The sequence below is a fragment of the Sesamum indicum genome, linkage group LG1 (genome assembly GCF_000512975.1).
Source record: "Sesamum indicum cultivar Zhongzhi No. 13 linkage group LG1, S_indicum_v1.0, whole genome shotgun sequence".
Lineage (NCBI taxonomy): Eukaryota > Viridiplantae > Streptophyta > Magnoliopsida > Lamiales > Pedaliaceae > Sesamum > Sesamum indicum.
In genome coordinates this window covers 6475376-6495907 of record NC_026145.1, presented here as the reverse complement: position 1 = coordinate 6495907, position 20532 = coordinate 6475376, and the positions used below count along the sequence as shown (strand labels likewise).

Sequence of the window (20532 nt, the reverse complement as noted above, 5' to 3'; positions counted from 1 at the left end):
TTTAAAATGGCATTACTTTACTAATTTTTCTTTTTTTTGGCATTTTTTAAATAAAATCCCCGACTTTTTGCGGCCTTATCTGACGGTCTTTTGCCTCCATTTTTTATCAAGCCCCTGAGGTGGGTTGGCCAATTAGGGTGCAACAATGATAAAACTCAGGCACCATTATATGAACGTAACGTTAGTTTCAGTTTGATTTTAAAAATATAAATAGTGTCTTAATATTTTTATTTTGAATTATTTTATATTGAAAATGGGAAAGGGTTTGGGTGCAAGGACAATCATGAAAAAATAAATTTTATAATTTTATTTTTTTTATCACAAATTTTTATTATAATTGACAAGTAAACAAAAATTAATTTGTATTGCAAATAAAATATTTAATTGGTTTTTGCAGAGTGTAGCATGGACCAGACAGCATCGAATCCCACCTCCAGCACAAATACTTCACTCGCTGTAAATTTCAGACTTCTCCTTCCTCGGAACAGAGCCTTCAAAATTGTCATCGGCTCTGCTTCTGTTCTTTCTCTCTCTAAATTCTTGTCGGAATATCGCAACATTTATCCTGCTTCCTCACTTAATTTATTTTATTAAGAAGGTTTAAAACATCAGGTTAACTTTTCTGTCTAAGAAAGAGAAGGATGGCGTCAGGTGGCGGCGGCGGGGGCGGCGCGGCGTGGCAGCCTCAGGAGGAGGGACTCCGGGAGATCTGTGGGCTGCTGGAGAAGCAGATGGCTCCCACCTCCGATGACAAGTCGATGATTTGGCAGAGGCTCCAGCAGTACTCTCAGTTCCCCGATTTCAACAATTATCTCGCATTCATTTTTGCTCAGGCGGAGGTTGGTTTTGTTTCTGTACCTTGGTTATGGAACTTGTTTTTGATTTAGTGGTGACTAAAGTTCGAATTTTGCTTATGGTTGATTGTAGTTTTTCGGTGCTATTTAATCTATGCTGTGATCAAGTGTGAGGGAAGTGTTGTAAAGCATGGTGGAAAAAGCAAATCTTGTAAATCTGTCAGTTAGGTTTTAGGAGGACGCATTGGTTAGGCCAATGTTGAATGAAGTTGGCTGTTTTACTTATTAATTGATATTTTCTAGTTTTACTGATGTGTGTAAGCTATGTTGTGCATGCAGATTAATAATGAGAGGGAAACTCAGTGGTTTTTGGTTTATTTTAACTAAATGCCCCTCCATATATGGAGCAAGTTCTGTTGCCACATTAAAAGGAAATATGCAGAAAGTTGATTGAAATACTAAGAGATGGAGGGCGAATTATATGGCAATAGAAACTGGAAATATCGATACAAGCTGTGCTTTGAGTTCTTATTGAAATTCAAATGCTTCATAGGCAATGTGGCGTAAGGTTTGATTGCACTAGTAGGTGATTGGATAGTGTAGCTTGACTTGGTTGCATTTCTGCAGCCATTTGGAAATTCTGATATTGAGATTGGAAGCTAATTTATTTAGCCTTGTATATTGCTGTGGGATTGACAAGATCTTGCTAGAACATTATATAATTTAAGTTGCCTTTGGAGTAGAAACTCTGTAATGAGTTAATCAATTTCTGTGTGAATGTGATATAACAGGGCATTTCGGTGGAGGTTAGGCAAGCAGCAGGGTTGCTTCTTAAAAACAACATCAGAAGTGCATTCAAAACCACGCCGCCTGTGAACCAACAATATATAAAGTCAGAGTTGTTACCGTGTATGGGCGCAGCAGATAGGCAAATCAGGTCTACAGCTGGGACCATTATTAGTACTTTTGTTCAGATTGGGGGAATTATAGGATGGCCTGAATTGTTACATGCTCTTGTGAAGTGTTTAGATAGTAATGATATCAATCTCATGGAGGGTGCTATGGATGCTTTGTCTAAGGTACACATTTCTTGCTTTTATGGGTTATGCATGATTCACAACATCTCGGAACCTGGTGATTCTTTCTTTGTGGTTTTCAAATTGGCTTTCTATTGAACAAGCTCTTCATGCACAGTTCTGGATTATCTGAACAAAGTAATGTTAGTATTATGCACCTCTGTAGTCCCCGTATGATGCAATCTGACTTAACCAAGATCTTTTGGATGCAGTTTTATGCTCTAGTCATCTTGGATTGGTAATAGTGAGAGTCGAGTATAGTCCTTCTCCTTCAAACATAAAGCTGTTCCTGAGATTAATCATTAATCTTTCTACTTAAATTATTCTTATTCAGGAAAAAGAGAATGTCGAGCTGTATATGTAGTTTCTATAATACGCTATCCTACTTTAATCATTTGGACATAAATTATATCTTCATTTTCCTTCATTTGGGGGCTTTAACCTAGTCATTCATTTAGTCTTCCTGAGAAAAGAAATGTGAAGCCAGTGTGCTGTTTACAACTGAAGGCTCGTAATGTGTCTGTCAATGCAGATTTGTGAAGATGTGCCCCAAGTGCTTGATTCTGATATTCCTGGATTATCAGAACGGCCCATTAATGCTTTTCTTCCAAGATTCCTCCAGGTTCTTATGATCTCCTTTTTTAGCCCCTCTCTTCCCTACCTGCCTTCAACCCGGTACCCGGAAGCAATGAAATATTTTTGACTTACATCTCATCTTCTCTTTAATTTTGTCTGATAACAGCTTTTCCAGTCGCCGAATACTACACTAAGAAAGCTTTCATTGAGTTCAGTTAATGAGTACATTATGTTAATGCCTGCGGTGAGTGCAACTCAATTAGGCTTGGAATTGTTGCTCTCTCATCTCTCGTCTTGGCTACCTTTTCATATGTCACAAAACTTTATTTTGATGAATATGCAGGTTCTTTATATGTCCATGGATAAATATTTGCAAGGTTTATTTGTTCTTGCGAATGACCCTGCTCCAGAGGTGCGGAGGCTGGTAAGGGAACTCTTTTAGTTATCATCTTGAATTGGTTAAAAAAGTTGAAAGCTATTGTTTTTGGATCCGTGCTAAAGGAAATAGAAACAGTTTTATATAAATTATATGTTAGTTCTCTATCTTTTCGGTGGATTGATTGCCAGACTATTGGGTTTTCTCTTATTTCTTATACTATTGTGGGTGACGTTAAATTTTAAATAAATCCGGTGTGTTTTCTGTACTGTTTCACATTGTCCGAGCAAAATTGGGTTAGCGGATGTGATTCATGTGAATGCTATAATATGTAGTCATCTCTTTGTTTTCCTTGGTCTCTGGTTTGCAACTGGTGTTATTCATAATGAATCACATATTTTCGAGCTTATAAATTTTTCAACACCTCTTTGGTGGCTTTTCTAACTTGTAATTCAGTTATATCATAGGGTAAATTACAACTACCTCCCTTGAGGTTTGGCATAATTACAAATACCTCTCGTGGTTTGAAAAATTACAAATATTCCCCTCAAATGGAAAATAATTATATAGTCCCTAGATGGTGAAGTGGACATTACTACTTTATCTTTGTTAATTCTTTTTTTAAAATAAAAAAATTATTCAAAAAATGTAAAAAGAATGGAGGATGGTAAAATAAATAATCTATAGGGAATATTAGTCCATAAAAATATTTTCTGAAAATTGTAAAATATATAAGATTATAATTTATAATCCGAAAGGGCATTTTAGTTAGTTCACCGCAAAAATTGAATGGGAACCTAATGGAGGCTAACGGAATGGGCTCGTTGTGAGACAACGCTAAAATCAGAGGGTATTTATAATTTCTCAAGTAACGAGGAGGTATTTGTTATTATGCCAAACCTCAGGGAGGTGGTTGTAATTGACCCTGTATTAAAATGATTTAATTGGGTTCACTTATTTTTACTTGCTGTTTTTCTGAACAGGTATGTGCTGCATTTGTTCAGCTGATTGAAGTTCGTTCTGCTGTCTTGGAGGTGGGTATTTCCTTGTCACCTTTACATTTTTGAATTGTATAGCGTTAAAAATCACTAGTGTTTACATCTTTTCGGATACTGTTAAGCCAGCTGATTTTGACTATTATTATACTGATCTATAATGTTTCAAAAGTTTTTTTGCTGCTATTTCTGATAACATTTTAATTTGATACTGCAGCCACATGTAAGGAATGTAATTGAATATATGTTGCTAGTGAACAAGGACTCAAGTGACGAGGTGGCTCTAGAAGCGTGTGAATTTTGGTACATTATTTGCTCTCAAGACTATATTTATCTCTATATCAGTACTCATCATTAAGGGATTATGTGGCTGCAGCTGTTTAAAAATCCTGTGCCATGTTTTAGCCTTGAGTTTTTCTTTACCGTTATTAAAGAAGGGATAAACTACATTTTTGAACTTGAGTTTTTATGATTTGTAATGATCATGGGGATGCCATCACTATTAGCAGCAGATCTTGTTCTTTCTGGAACTTAATGCTCAGTTCAATGTTCTGTTATCTTAAATGGAACTTTGGGAAAAACTGAATTTCTGCTGTATGCTTTCAATGGCCTACATTTACAGTCTATTGTTGTGTTCATTTCTCTGTTGTATCTTTTTCCTCCCCGCTTAGATAGCTAATCTTTTTAAAGTTTTTCTATCTGGTGTCTGAACTTTAGTTTTCGATCATGCAAGTGATGAAGATGCTTTCTTTTAGGATAAGAAAGAAAAAATTTAAAGAAAAAGTCCATCAAAGCAATTAGGTTCCCTGTTCCCTCAATCCCAAGACTGCAAGTAAATAGACACCCCACCACACATTTAAGAAAGCAAATTTTAAATTCATAGGTTGAGACTTAAGAGTTCCAAAAGTTGTTACATTTAATGCCGATGGATCCCTATGACATAATACTGCTAAAAGTTTACTATTTGTTAGCATGTCCAGAAGTTGGTACTTTTATCTTGCAAATAAATGCAGGGATTTCAGTTCATCTGTTGCCCATTTATTTGCTACTTTTATCTTAATATGTTGTTTATTGCTTTCTGTCAGCCATTTCTTTCGACTCTGGAATTATGAGCTCTCTTATTGAACTTAAGTATCCTCTCTTTGCTTGACAGGTCTGCTTACTGTGAAGCTGAACTGCCTCCTGAAAACCTGAGAGAATTTTTACCGCGTCTTTTACCAGTATGTTGCATACCATGGATTAGTTACTCTATCCAATTGGTTGCTATGCCAATTGCTTATGTAATAATGTATTTACGTACTTCAATAGATTTTGCTATCAAACATGGCTTATGCTGATGATGATGAATCTCTTCTGGAAGCTGAGGTACTTTTGATTCATTTCTGACTCATTCTTATTTGAGTGATATATTGTCTCTTATTCATTATGTCATTTTCTTTGCAGGAGGATGGATCTCTTCCGGATCGAGATCAGGTTCTATTGCAATTCTTGCCTATTGGGTTGGTATACTATACTGATATAAACTATGTTCCTTATAGCAATTATTATGGTGTAGGATTTGAAGCCTCGTTTTCATTCATCACGTTTTCATGGGTCAGAGGATGTAGAAGACGAGGTATATAAATTATTTTGTCCTTGATTCTCGGGAGCTGGTTGGACTGGAATGGATGATCTCATATTTATTCCATCTGCACAATAAATAGATTTTCAGTGTTGCATTTTGCTTCACGATTTTAAATTAGTATTATTCTCAAGTCTTTAGCATAACATTTTTGATGTAGCTTCTCCACTTTTGTGATTGCAGGATGATGACATTGTAAATGTTTGGAATTTACGTAAGTGCAGTGCAGCTGCTCTAGATTTGCTCTCCAATGTATTTGGAGATGAGATTTTGCCCACCTTGATGCCCATTGTTCAGGTGGTTAAGTTGAATGGTCATTGCGTCTATTAGTTTCTCCTCTTTGCTTCTGCTCTGCCTTCCTGATTCATGATTGTATATTGTCTTTTTGATCCTGACTGGAATTTGCTGGTTGAAGATTGGTTGATAAAATTTGGATGTTTTTTTTCTCTATGAAATTCCAATCAGAGTTTGCCAGATATGGTCCTGTTAATTAGTGGGTATATATTGGAGGCTGCAAATACTGTTGCATTGCCCTGATGTTCTGAGAAACAAATGGCAATTTCAATTGCACTTGTGGGCTTTGATTTGTTATTCTTCCATCTCAGACAGAAATTTGGAATTGATGGTGTATGATATATATAAAGAACTAATTTTGACTATGGAAGAGTAGGACCCTTGCAAATCAGAGATTATGTTGTGGTTTGTGCTATTTGATGTGTATATTGAAGACACTCTCTGTCAATTTCTTTATGTCACTAATGTGGCTTTTTCAATTTTTAGTCATTTACTCATCTACTGCATAATAATTTTCAAGAATTTGAAATGGCTTAGTATCTGTCAGTAAATGAAGACTCGAAATACACTGATTACTTATTTTACTTTCTAACTACAGACATAGGTGGACTGATTGCATCAGATGCATTTTTTCATATCCTATATTGATTGAAAAAAGGCCAAAAAAAGGTCATAGTCTGTAGGCTAACGATGACGCTGGTGAAGAATATAGTGTGCCATGATGAACATGGAAAGATAGATACTTCTGTTTTGTTCTATTCCAATTTATGTTCACCATTCTCTGATTTATTCTTCGTAGATAAGGTTTTCAAGCTTAGCATTGATGTTTTGATTTCCTTTGCAGGCAAAGTTGTCCGCTACAGGTGATGAAGCTTGGAAAGACAGGGAAGCTGCAGTTTTAGCTCTTGGTGCAATAGGCGAGGGTTGCATTAATGGTCTCTATCCACATCTCTCAGAGGTAATTTTTAGTAATACTGGACAAATGTAATTTTATGCTACATCTTAGAGTAGCAGAAATGAATATGACAAATGAAATGAGCTATAAAGCCTATGGCACAATTGTGAACTGGATGCACCAAAAATATGAAGGGTTAAATTACGGAGTCTCCTGTTAATTGCCATAATTCACAACTGTTTCCCTTGGAAATGATAATTAGATGGCTTCATTGTTTTACTAATATGACAATTACATCCTCTGGTTGAGTGTACCCAATAGGAAATGGTGATACCATCTCCAATTTTGAATGATTTCCCATTTTAGCTCTGGTCATACTCATGTATCTTAGGTCATAAATCCCTTGCAAGTGATGGTGTAAATGTAATTTTCTAAAGTTTGAAATATAGTGAATGCAAGGTTATAAGTTATCCATCTTCCGCTGAGGTGAGCCCAACGGGAGGTGCATGTTAATGTTGAGAAAATCCAGAGGTCTAGTTGTAATTCGCTTTTAATATTTTTATGAATTCTGTCACTTGATTGCAATTCACATTTTCTTTTGATATTTACAATCTTGCAAATGATAATTCTGAGAGCATGAAGTAGCATGCTTTAATTTGTATATCTTAGTATGAAGTTACAGTTAACTGCAAAGATGTTAAAAGAAAACAATTACAATCTATAGGAACTGTCTCAAAATGAATTAGATTTTGGCAATCAATAGTTGCAAAGCATGCAAATGCAAAGTCCGACCACGTTCAACCCCTATAAGGAGTCGAATAACCTTCCTGTAATTTGGTTGCCGGACTCTCCTCCATGTATCTTCCTCTATTAATTGAGAACATGATATCTCATTTAAAATACAAACCAACAAAGGGTCACACATCAAAGTAGCACACATGGAAGAGCTTTAGCTGGATTTACAGTATTGGCTCTGTTTTTTCAGTAATTAATAGAATGGCATTAGATGTGGGTCACGTCACTATGAACTATGTCTGTTAGTTAGACAGTGGTCATTGTGATTCATTTTCTTAAGGGATGAGTTGCTAAAATCCGTCATTAATTGGGGATGGCGTAATTAGCGCATTTTAAGATATTACTTAGTTAAGAGATTGGTTGTTGGGTCACTTTTGTTTGATCTCCTCTGAGTCCTCTCCCAAATAAACTGCAACGTGGTATTTCTCTTTGTATCTGAGCATTTGGTCTGTCTAAAAAAATGAATGTACTATTTAAATGAGGCTTGAAGTACTGATAGTGATTGTGAAGTATATGTTCCCATCATCCTTTACACTGCAGATAACTTTGTCCTATCATTCTATTTACTGGTTCATAGATTGTGATGTTAAAAGTGAGGAATATTTGCAATCTATTCCTCTTCCTGTCACGATATTTCTTGTCTAATGCTTCTTAATGGTTCTTGACTGTGCATTATTATCCTGATTGTGCATAACTTAGGCTTACTTATTTTCAATTGGAACAAATTTTATCATGTGGTATCTTTTCATCATCCTGTACTATTCAGATTCAATATGATCAGTATAATTTTGTTCTTTTTTCTTTAACCTGTTTTCCCTAGATAGATGCTTATATTCTTTTTTCTGCAGATTATTGCATTTCTTATTCCACTCTTAGACGACAAGTTTCCTCTGATACGAAGCATATCTTGTTGGACACTGTCTCGCTTCAGCAAATACATTGTTCAGGTAATATATCATAATTCCTCTTTTTCCATTTGAAAAACGAGAACAATCTTGACTTTTCTTTTAATATTTTGAAGAACCGTGACAACTGTGCCCAGTATGTTTGTAGAACGTCTTACTTGTTTATTGATGTTTGAACACATATAATTGAAATCAATACTTGTCACAAAGTTGAGGGTCAATAGGATTGTATGCAATAATCAAATATGTGTATTACGCAATGAAACACTTAGTGAAGAAGACGAGGGCACCTATTGCTGTTATCACTTAAGGTGTGGACCATGTGGTGGATATTTGAGTTGATTCTTGAAACCTTGCTGGATTTTGGGCCACTTTAGAATTCCAAGTATTAGTGGAACTTTCAAATTTGACATGCTTGATTCTTGGCTTAAGTGTGTCTTCAATTGCCATACTCCTTTTCATTTCATATAAAATGAATATACATGTAAAGAGCAGTTCTCCTGTTGTCAGGCTGATGCGTGGGTCTGCATGGTACAATAGGTGGGATTCTGGGAACAAGTAGTACAGTATACTTGAAACACCTTATGCTTTAAAACATATTCCAAACAATAGTCTGTCTCTATGGCACAGCATTATCAAATACGAGCTTATAGCAATTTGATAATCTCGGCAACAGCTACAGTTTGTTACATAGACATTGCAATTGTGGCTTGAATCAGAAAATGTTAACTTTATTTCACTTTGAAATTTTTGTTTGAGACTGCTCTCGTTATTTATTCAATTGTATTTTATGATCTTCTGTCAGATTACCATGCCTCTTAATACTTCTTTTTCAGTGGACTGTCTATTTTTCCAGACATCCAACATGTAACTGAAATTGATTCTGGTTTTCTAATTACTTGCCATGTTCTGTTATTTTGTGGTGCTTGCTTGGTTTCCATGATGGCATTACTTTGATGATTTTTTGTTCAACTGTGTAGTGAAATGTAAAGATCATCTGTGAGCTGTCTGTTTCTGCATGTTCTAGGGTACTGCTCATCAAGAAGGTCATGATCAATTCGAGAAAATTCTTATGGGGTTACTACGAAGAATATTGGACGATAATAAAAGGGTGCAAGAGGCTGCTTGTTCAGCTTTTGCAACACTTGAAGAGGTTCTTTTGCCTCCCTGTTTGCCCCAGCCCTACCCCGAATATCTACCCCTTCCTCATCTTCTCCTTTGTCTTCCTGGAAACTGTTTGTGATTGGGTTCAAATTTTAATTAAATGTTTATCCTAATGGCTTTTTGTAAGATGCAGGAAGCCGCAGAAGAGTTGGCACCACGGTTGGATATCATTTTGCAACACTTAGTGATGGCCTTTGGAAAATATCAGGTTGACGTGCATTTCTGGTCCTCCCTCTTCTTTCTTCTTGTTATCTGGTTAGGAGCATTAGAATCTTTGTTCATGCGTTAAAGCACCCATTACTGTGCCAGACCTTTGTTTAGGCTCTAAAAAACACCTGTAATTATTGCAGTGTCTATTCTGCTGCCTTTCTGTGTTGCTTCTCATTTTCATAGGTTTCTCTGTATGCAGAGGCGGAATCTTAGAATTGTATATGATGCTATTGGGACATTAGCAGATGCTGTTGGCAGGGAACTGAATCAGGTAAATTATTATGCATACATGTGCTTAAAGGTGCCCTGTTATTTCTATTATAAACATGTTATTGTTGATCACCACTTGAGGAAAAGATGTTTTCTATTCTAAACATGTTTGCACTGATCAGTGTTTGTTGGCTTCAAGGTTTGCTTTAGTTTCTATTTTAAACAAGCTTTTCCCCTTGTTCAGCATTATGTTAACAAATAATATCGCTAGTCTCATTATATTGAATATGGCAGCCTGCCTATCTTGAAATCTTGATGCCCCCATTGATTGCAAAGTGGCAGCAGCTTTCGAATTCTGACAAAGATATTTTCCCGCTGTTGGAATGCTTTACATCAATAGCACAGGTATCTGTCATCCTTGAACATGTCAAATTTTTTCATGTGTACTCTGCTGTGACAAGAAAGTGCTAGTTTAAATTTTTTCTTGGTTCTGGTGGCATAAGGTTCAATTGGCTCTATTCCGAAATAGTCGTCGCTTTTATTAAATGGAACATTTTTCTTACTGTGTTGCATTTCGTCTATTTGGTTTTATGACCATTAGCTTGCAGAAGTACTGACAAAAGTCTTGCACTGCAAGTCCATGTGATATGAATACTTTATTATCTGATAGTATTACGGGCACTAGGATCTTACATATTGAACATTCTTTGCCTGCATGTTAAGATGGAAAACAACCATTCATCACAAGAATTACAAAGCATGGAGACCTTTTTCCCTATCGCGTGTTTGTGACAGCTGTCTAAGGAGTTTAAATTACTTAATGATGAGCAGTCACAAGGGTCATTACCATTTTATCTATGGACTTCTTGCATTGTGTTGTGTGGTGTTGTGTATCTAGTTTTCCTTTTGCAAATATGCATTTCAGTCTTATGGAAGATTAACATGCTCTTTTTATAGGCACTGGGTACCGGATTTTCACAATTTGCAGCACCAGTGTATCAGAGGTGCATAATCATCATCCAGACTCAACAACTAGCCAAGGTTTTGATTGACATGATATCTGTCTACTGAATCATTAGCTCAAGTATTCTGCTACTTTGGTATTACTTCAACAGTCAATCCTGATCCTGTAGTTCTGGCTTCAAGTACTACTGCTTCTTTCCATGTCTGTTGTTTTGTCACTAGACAATTGCTCGAGCAGGCATGCAAATCTTCTGTAGAGCCTCAATAGTTGAATTTTCATTCATTTGCTTATGCGTGCATATATAGTAATGTTAATGTGCTTGATGCATTCTATTATTTTTAATGAAAATGATGTCAATTTGGACTTATAAACTCAACATGACTTCTATTAATTTTCCTCTGATCCCAGTCTCAGTTTGCTTGTTCTTATTGCTACCAAGTTTGCGACTTCTGCATGGTGAACATATAACCACTTTTTTGTCTGCTCCATAACTTGATGCTCAAATATAGTTTCCTGAAATGAAGCTTTGTTGTTCCTTTCTATTTAAACATTTAATCTTTGATTCTGCCTGTATTCTTTTACTACTATTCTGGGAACTAACAGAATTTATGCATTTACTTATTTCTGATCTCTTGGCTGAAAACCAAAGGTTTGCTTTTAGGTTGATCCTGTTTCAGCTGGGGCACAGTATGATAAAGAGTTCATTGTGTGCTGTTTGGATCTTCTCTCTGGACTTGCTGAGGGGCTTGGTCCTGGAATAGAGAGTTTGGTACTTTTATTTTCCAAAACTTCTTATGTCATACTGCATCATATTCTTCATGTCCACACAGCATGCTTTTCCACTCAGTTTTGGTTGATAAGTTATCTTTGTAATGCGCTATCTCTCTAATATATGAGGATATGTTAGGTTGTAAATGATGCTCCTTTACTAAGGATGCTAGGAGGAATGCTAAAAATAGATGTGTGGATGAAAAATGGGAAGAACCTTTTATTGGGTATTGTGGGTACGATAAGCTGCTGATATTTGAAGCCCTTGTCCTCTCTATATTCGTTCGTCCTGTATTTCTACATAAAAGTTTGATGTCATGGTTCTGCTCATTGGCGGTTACCTTGTATGGCTCTTTTTTTTTTTTATAAAGTCTGTAACAGTAATTTTCTTTTATAAGTTTGTAATAGTATGACCAAACTCTTTGCTAGTTAAGTCCAAGACTTTTTTAAGAATTAAAATAGAAACATCTGAATATGTATTCTTGAGTTAATTACATATGTTTCCTTGTGTTGTGCATTTTAGGTTTCCCAATGTTCATAAAGTCTTTTTCCCTTTTTATTTTCTTTCTTTACTATAGGTTTCACAAAGTAATTTAAGGGATTTGCTGCTGCAATGTTGTATGGATGATGCCTATGACATCAGGCAAAGTGCCTTTGCACTGCTGGGAGACCTTGCTAGAGTAAGTTGAGAATGACTTTATTCTGGTGTTGGGTCAACTACTAAGCTACCTATTGTTGCTTGACCTGATTATGCTTCTTAGAGTTATTGGTTTGTCCTCCAAGTGGTGTTTTTAAGGCAGTTGAGAGCCTTCCCCCCTTTAACTTTGGGTGTATGTTCCAGCTGCTATATCTTGATGCAATCAGATGTTGAGGGTTCTTTTTTTGATTAGGTTTGTCCAGTTCATTTACGTCCTCGTTTAGCTGAATTTCTAGAAACTGCTGCAAAGCAATTGGTACGTAAAACCATCAATTCTGAATTAATGGAAGTAGTTTTGTTACTCAATTTCAATTTCTCATAATTTAATTAGTAAATGCTCTCATCAGAACACCCCGAAGCTCAAGGAAACTGCGTCTGTTGCAAATAATGCATGTTGGGCTATAGGAGAACTAGCAATAAAGGTATGGTCCCTTTTCCACAGCATATTGAACTGATTAGATAATAGGTAATTGCTCTGAGTCAAGCCTGGTATCTCTTACATTAGCATGTTGTACTGCTTTAAGTTACTGTTGTCTTCTTTTTTGGTATTTGGCTTGTTTTGACATGCTCTCATGCTTAACCTCAACCTGAAAAACCATGGTTAGCTGGAAGTGAGTTTGTGGACATTTATACTTTTTTGTTCTCAGCCCCACTGTATTAGTTGTATTTGGCTCCATTGAATATTCTAGATCCACATAGAAACTTTCTCTGAGGTTCACTGAACAATGTATACAGTTGTAAAATCTCCGTCAAGTAGAGTGCAGGCATGCTGGCAACTTATTCTGTTTCATTTTCTCTTGTTGAGTGGTTGCTTTAGGAGAATAGTAATCTAATCTCAACTGCAAATATACCCGTACATTGTGAGTTTTCGTAGGGTTTGATCCAAGTCTCCTATTGCTGGAGTCGCGGTTGACGTTTTGATCTTTCACACTTTCATTTATTCTAGTGGACACTGAGGAGCTTTATATTCTAGAGGTTGAAAAAGTAGTTGGGATTATTGTAGAGAGAAACCTGCAAAGGGACATAATTCCCTGGGTCTAGTATGTAAGACCTTCAAAAAGGTAAGATCATTAAATGATGTTGCTGCAGATGTAGTATGTAGGAACAGCTACACATTAGATTCATGCTACTGATTTACTGGATAACTGTTAAAAATGAATAATGCATGAAATTGCAACATTATGGGTGACCGAACAGCAGTTTTGGTAATTCAAGAGGAAGTAAGGAAGTAATTCGCATAGACTAGATCTAACATACATATATGCATAGTAACTAAATGTGTGTTTAGATCCTTGACTCTTCAGATAACAAATTCCTTTATGTTGGAACATTACTTCTAATTTCATGTCTCGTATGAATTAGCACCAGTTAAAAATATATAATTCTAACTTTCTTCATATCTCCACTTTTTGGCTCCCATTATCTGATTGTCAATTCTTTTATTTATATGTTTTCGGTTGCTACTTTGATGTCGTTGACTCATTCTGGTGCTCAACAATAGTTCGGTGGAATCTTCTAGTTTCAACTCCAAATGTGTGGTAGAAAGATTTGTACTCTATTTTGCATTTCGTTTATTAGATGAGGTTTGACATTTAGTATTTTATATTTTAAACTTCAGGTTCACAAGGAGATTTCTCCTGTAGCCCTGACTGTAGTCTCATGCTTGGTTCCAATACTTCAACATCCTGAGGTAATTACCCATGGTTTTTGCTTGTTTGTCTTCTAACGTCTTGCTTGTGCTATACTCAGCAATCTGCATAATGGTGGTGCGTGGTACTCTTTCTGAGATTTATCTTTGACTGACTGAAGTTGGACATAATTTGTTAAAATAAATTAATCCAGCTGGGAGAGTCTAACATCTGGTTTTATTTTACCGTTAACTACGCTTAGACCCCCTCTGTAAATACAATATTACACTTGCCACCAAAGAAGTTTGAAATTACACTTACGCCCTAACAAAAGGGCGAGAGAATTTTTGGAGGGGGTGTGAGTGCAATTTTTTAACTTTGGGGAAAAGTGTATTTCGCATTAGAGGGTGCCTAAGTGTAATTAACCCTTTATTTTAATGGATTCTTGATGGTCAGATTGAAAGAAATGTTCTTTTTTTTTTTTTTTTTTCATTTGTAAGATTTTGGGTGCACTGGGAGCTAGTTCCTAAATCCCTACTATATGCACCTTCGATTGAATTGTATTCTCGCCCTGTTACTCGAGCTTCAAGATGATGTATTGATGAAGTGTGGGTCATGTTGCTTAACATTGTGGCATTGGTTTGAAAGTGATTTGGCTTTAGTCATGCCGCCTGGCTTCTTCATCAATTCACTAAAACACTGATATTATGATGCTTTGGAAAATTTTTAAATAAAGTTGGCCATGGTTTTCAAATCAAACCATTTCAAGATAGAATGTGCAAAACTGCAAAGTGACAAGAGAGATACAATGCTACTTTATTATGAGATATTGGAACTATTTTTGTCTCTGGACTTGTATTTGTTGTAGAATTGGGTTCTAGAGCCATGCATCTAATCAGAGAATCAAGGGTAGTATCATGTAGTTGTTTGGTCAATCCATCTAATTGGAGAATCAAGGGTAGCATCATGCCATGCACACTGGATTGTTTGGTCAATCCATTCAATTATCATGCCATGCACACTGGATTGTTTTCTCATAGCTCCGGTTTTGATTGTTCAGGGCCTGAACAAATCACTCATAGAAAATAGCGCCATCACACTTGGAAGACTTGCATGGGTTTGTCCGGAGCTGGTCTCACCACACATGGAGCATTTCATGCAGTCATGGTGTATTGCTTTGTCTATGTAAGTTTTACTTCCTTCTCACTCTTGCTGTTCTATGCCTTCAGCTAACTTTTAAGGCAGTTGCATCATATTAAAGAGGAAAAAGCTAAGTGCACATGTCAAAGCCAAATATTCTGTCTGATGCATGCTGAATAAGAAGTTTAACATATTAATTGGAAAAACTTTAGGAACACATCTGCATTGTTGTGAATGCGTCTATAGGCACAATGCCTTATGAGTTGATATTAGCTTTAATATCATGAATTAACATCTGTTTCTTGGACAATGAAAACTTGATTTGATCAGTCTATCTAATTATCTGTCGGCTTGAGATAGGATACGTGATGACATAGAGAAGGAAGAAGCTTTCAGAGGTTTATGCGCAATGGTAAGATTTTTGCTTTTCTTGTAGCCTGTACTACTCTGCCATCACCACCTTTGGTTATCATTTCACGATGTATTACTGTTGGCTTGCAGGTGAGAGCAAATCCATCTGGGGCTTTAAACTCTCTTGTTTTCATGTGCAAGGCTGTTGCAAGTTGGCATGTAAGTGATGCATTATCAAACAGGTCGCTTCCTTTCTTTTGGCAGAAGACGGAAAAAAGTTGGTTCCTTTCTCACATTGAGTTTGCTTAACAGGAAATAAGGAGTGAGGACCTACACAATCAAGTCTGCCAGGTGTTGCATGGCTATAAACAAGTGAGCAGCTTCATACTGATTCTTTTTTTCCTTGATTTATCTACATGTTTGTAACCCTATTGATTATGGCTGTGGGCCTCTATTGGTTACTTTCACAGAAGATAGATATAGAATCTTGTTAAAGAATGAATTTACAACTATGACATCCTTATCTCATGGTTGTATCCAGAATTGAAGACTTGGGGAACCACGTTGGCTGTTCTTAATAAATAAAAAGAACCATTGGAATTATTAATTAAATAAGTTCCAAAGCCTATGGTATGAGAAACTGAAAGTAACCTAGTCAGTAATAGATTTGGGTTTTGTTTATCTGTTTTGCTTCATAGGACTATAATTCCGCTTTACAATATGGACATAGTAACTCCTTTGGATTAAGCCCTTGGTTTTATGGGTTCCTGTGTGGTGGGTTGGGGTGGGTGGGGCGTGGAGAGACACCGACTAAAATAGTATAATTAAAACCGAAATGGAGCTTTCCAGCTATCCGTGCCACATAGGCAGTATGGTGGTGGAGGATGAAGAATGCAGTCTTTTGGTAGTTTGATAAAGAGCAGAGACTCATTAGCCAAAAATCACTTTGCCCCCTCCTTTGTTATGCCAGTCCATATGTCAGTCCCCTAGGTCCCAAGTATGGTGTTTGCAACTGAACGAAGGTATTTCTATTGTGCATGTGGTTACTCGAAAGGGATTAAAAAATAATGCTTCTTGAAACCTTGGCAGATGCTTAAGAATGGAGCATGGGAACAATGCATGTCCTCCTTGGAGCCACATGTGAAGAATAAGCTGTTGAAGTATCAAGTGTAGTGACACTTGCGCTCGAAAACGCTTCATCTATTGCTTTCTTGCACGATTAGCAGATTCAAAGCTGTCTGTTTAGTTACTCCCGCGACCCAACCTAATTCAGTCATGGTTTACAAATTGTCTCTTGTTGAAGCTTCAAGTCTTTTTACATGTTCTTCCGATTTGTTGAAATGGCATTTTAATTGGGAACAAGAAGCTGTGGCTTGGACATGGAATTGCTGTACAGGTATGTGCTGTTTGAACTCCCATACTCTTTTCTTCCTGGGCTGATTATACTCAAAAAAGTTGACCCGGAGTTTCGGCCTCTGGGATTTATCGAGTTACAAAATTCTTTCAATGGCCCTGGTAAGAAAGTCCAGTCCACAAGTTCCACAAAGTTTTGTTAGAAAGGTGTCTATAGTTTCTTAGGTCTTAAAATTTGTAACTTAATTTGAAAACAATTAAATTTTCGATATAGCTACCAGATGTGTGATGTTTTAATAGGGAAATTACGTGTATTATGCTTAAAGATTTACCATTGTATTATTGTGGACACAACCAACCATTTTATCTGGTGATAATATACAATTCATTGCATTGTTGTTAGGACATCAACTTATTTTTACCTTTGATTATTATTGTTAATTTTGTCAAAAACTACAGCATTGCCCATCGGATCTTTTCTGTGTATGAAGATTGCATAACACAACAGGGCTTTTCTTCAGCAAGGAGGATTTCCTCTTCTACATTCCAGAAGAAATGAGGAAACTTATTATATTTAGTGATTAAAGTAAGTTCGCCTCATGTGCATTATTTAATTTTTTTTATTATATTTATCTAACATAGTAAAAAGAGAAACATAAATTAGGGTGCAAATGTGTTGAGCTTGTCCAAAAATTTGAGCTCGAGCTCGCCGAGTTGAAAAATATAGGCACAATTTCGAGCTTAATTAATTTTTTTTTTAAAATCTTTGGATTTGAAAAAAATATGGATTGTTGTACTATTTGGAATATATTGTTAAAAAATTTAAATAAGAATCAAGAAGAAAACATTCACAAAAAGACTGAAAAGAAATAATACGACGAAAGGAAATTGATAATTGAAGAATAATTTGTATAATCACAATGAGAGGTAACTAAAGTCCTATATTATTACTCATTTTTAAAATTAATATCAGTAGATTCACTCCACATAAATCTTACAACCTCATCAGTCCAATCATTGAGTAAGTCACGAGCAATCCATTCAAATAATAAAAAAAGCTATAACTTTGCAATCACACATGAGCATCAACAATTGCAATCAAATATGAGCATCAACAATTGGTGCTCTTCACATTTATCAAAATTCCAACTAAAATATACAAAGATCTTTAAGTAGATGAAAAATATGAAAAAGAGAAAAAAAGTTATCCTCAACAGAATAAATCTTTTTGTATCAAAGTTAAAAATATATTTTGAGATAAAAAAATAGTTAAGGATGAAATAACTTACTATTAAAAAAAAAAAAGAACTCAAACCAAATTAAAATATATACATTTTTTTTCACCAAAAACATTATATTTCAAAAGCATCATCAACACTTGGAGGACTACATGCATCGCTTTCTTGTTATTCTACATTCAATAAATTTTAGTACCAAACCAACAATAGTAATGATATAATATAAAATTAATCACAATCAAATAGTACATGTCTTTTTTATTGCTCAAAAGCGCTTTCTCAATCAATCTCCTCCACATATTAATAACGTTAATAAAACACAATACTTGTCAATGACTCTATTTCCGGCACTAAAATAGCCTCAGAAGCAACGATAATAATTGGTATAGCAAGAATATCTAGTGGCATAAATGATAAGACTTATACTTGATCGAGTTAGCTCTCTACCATCCTAAAACATCAAATTCCTTTTCAATTTTGTTGTCTTTCTTGAATGAATAATAAGTTTTTTTAAGATACATATCAAGTTCTGATTTTGGAGGTTGAACAGATTAAACTGACTCAAAAAAGTCGGCATTGTCACGTCCCTCATTGAAAGCGTGCCAGTAGCGGTGCTTTGAGTTCTAGGACCCAAAACACTAAACCACCTCAATACATTAGCTAAATCCAAAAAAGTTTTCAATCCCTTCATTCTTATTTAAAAGTGGTTATGTCTCAACAACTAGTAAAATTGGTGCTTAGCTGTTACAAAATTTGATCAAATAATAAGGCAAGAGTTGGGAAAGCCAAATAATAATAGAAGCACGAGTTTTTTTCTATCTTCCACATTCTGTCTTGGTTCACTAGCTCCAATATTGTTCGTCATCTTTCCCCTCATCTAACTCAGCTGCTATATTCATAAGTGGGTGAGCGACTGATCGCCTAGTAAGTGATTCCTGTCGCTACTGAGGTATTAGTGCAAGAGCACACTTAAACATTTGGAAAAGACAAGTGTGATAATAAATTATAAGTTAGCTGATGAAAGAAAAGGTTATAAATGTAATACATATAAAGGAAAATGATGCACAAGAATATGCCTTTTATAATATATAATAAGGACGATCTAATACTTCACTTATTTAGCCATATTGTATTATTTGTGTATGATCATGGGTTTAGATTCAATAACTTGTACCTCTGATCAGGGCCTCAGTCTATAACCCTGATTGAGGAGGGTACAGAACAAATTTTATCCCCTCTTAAGGGTTTTACTTTATCTCAATCTTTACCCTGATTGAGAGGGTCCGAAACAACTTTTAACCCGCTTAAGAGTTGGAACCCGTTCCTTTCATTAACTTTCTAATAGTCATGAGCATAACTGTAAGTTGTACAATCCAAAAATAATTATGGTCTCTACACTCTGTTACACGTGGATATATGCATATAAATAACTTGAAATACTAAAACTTCAAAAACAAGAGAAACTATCACATTTTCAAGCTCTCAAAAACAAATGACAGACACACATGCACTCACCTCTGTTCCTATTTATGAGAGCAATTCCGGGAAAAAGAGGGAATATGGTTCATTTGCAAAGTAACACTCAACATGTACTTTGTCTAAGTAATATTTATCATTTTGGCCAGATTAAGTTTGATACCACAATTCAATTATATTACTTGTACGCTTTTAATGCAGTGAAGTATTTGATATTAAACAATATATGACTTGATTAGATAAGAAAAGTCCGATGATGAAAAAGCATCAATAACTTAATACATGCGAAGCACCTTGCAGGATTGATAATTTTCACATATACATATTTAGTCTTAGCTTGACACAATTATTTAACCACATAATAGAAGGAAGAATCCACTTACCTCGTGTCCTGGAATAACTCAAAGCCAATTCTCATCAGTCTTTAATTATTTTAACGAGATTATATTCTATAATATCTTTACCCTTCTTTAAATAAAATTAAAATATTTTCCTTACTACTAATAAGTCCACATGTTCTCAGTAGCCCATTAATGAATATCCTCTTTCCATGATTTCTACTATCAAACTTAATTAACCTACTGTTAATCGCCCCTATAATTTAATGACCCTTCTATGCTACCCTCACTACTGCACCTTTCTCTTCCAAAAACTAACTAAGATTTAATTAAACATGCAACATCCATATTCTATTGTAAGAGGCAAACCTACGATTATGCAGAAAAGAGCCTTGCAAATTCATCCCCCCTCGCCTATAGTTTTATCATCACATATACCCATGCATATAAGTATATAATCTGGGCTCTGATACCACTAAAACTGTCACGCCCCTCATTGAGAGCATGCCAACAGCGGAGTTCTAGGACCCAAAACATTAAACCACCTCAATAAATCAGCTAAATCTGAAAGAGCTCTCGATCCCTTCCTTTATTTAAAAGCGATTATGTCTCAACAACTAGTAAAAATCAGTGCTTAGTTATTACAAATTTGAATAATATTAAAGGAA

The 20532-nt window shown here is 35.6% G+C and overlaps 1 protein-coding gene across 1 annotated transcript; it reads left to right on the top strand.

Moving 5' to 3' along the window:
* LOC105157426 (transportin-1) lies at positions 446 to 17223 on the top strand. Its single transcript, XM_011073839.2, has 29 exons — positions 446 to 839; positions 1586 to 1873; positions 2403 to 2492; positions 2613 to 2690; positions 2790 to 2870; positions 3806 to 3856; positions 4035 to 4120; positions 4971 to 5037; positions 5126 to 5182; positions 5261 to 5290; positions 5373 to 5432; positions 5622 to 5735; positions 6577 to 6690; positions 8271 to 8369; positions 9355 to 9480; positions 9625 to 9699; positions 9901 to 9972; positions 10206 to 10316; positions 10869 to 10952; positions 11537 to 11644; positions 12222 to 12323; positions 12534 to 12596; positions 12688 to 12762; positions 13959 to 14030; positions 15029 to 15153; positions 15469 to 15520; positions 15610 to 15678; positions 15772 to 15831; positions 16549 to 17223. The coding sequence occupies exons 1-29, from the start codon at positions 642 to 644 to the stop codon at positions 16630 to 16632; spliced, it is 2691 nt and encodes an 896-aa protein (XP_011072141.1). The 5' UTR covers positions 446 to 641; the 3' UTR covers positions 16633 to 17223.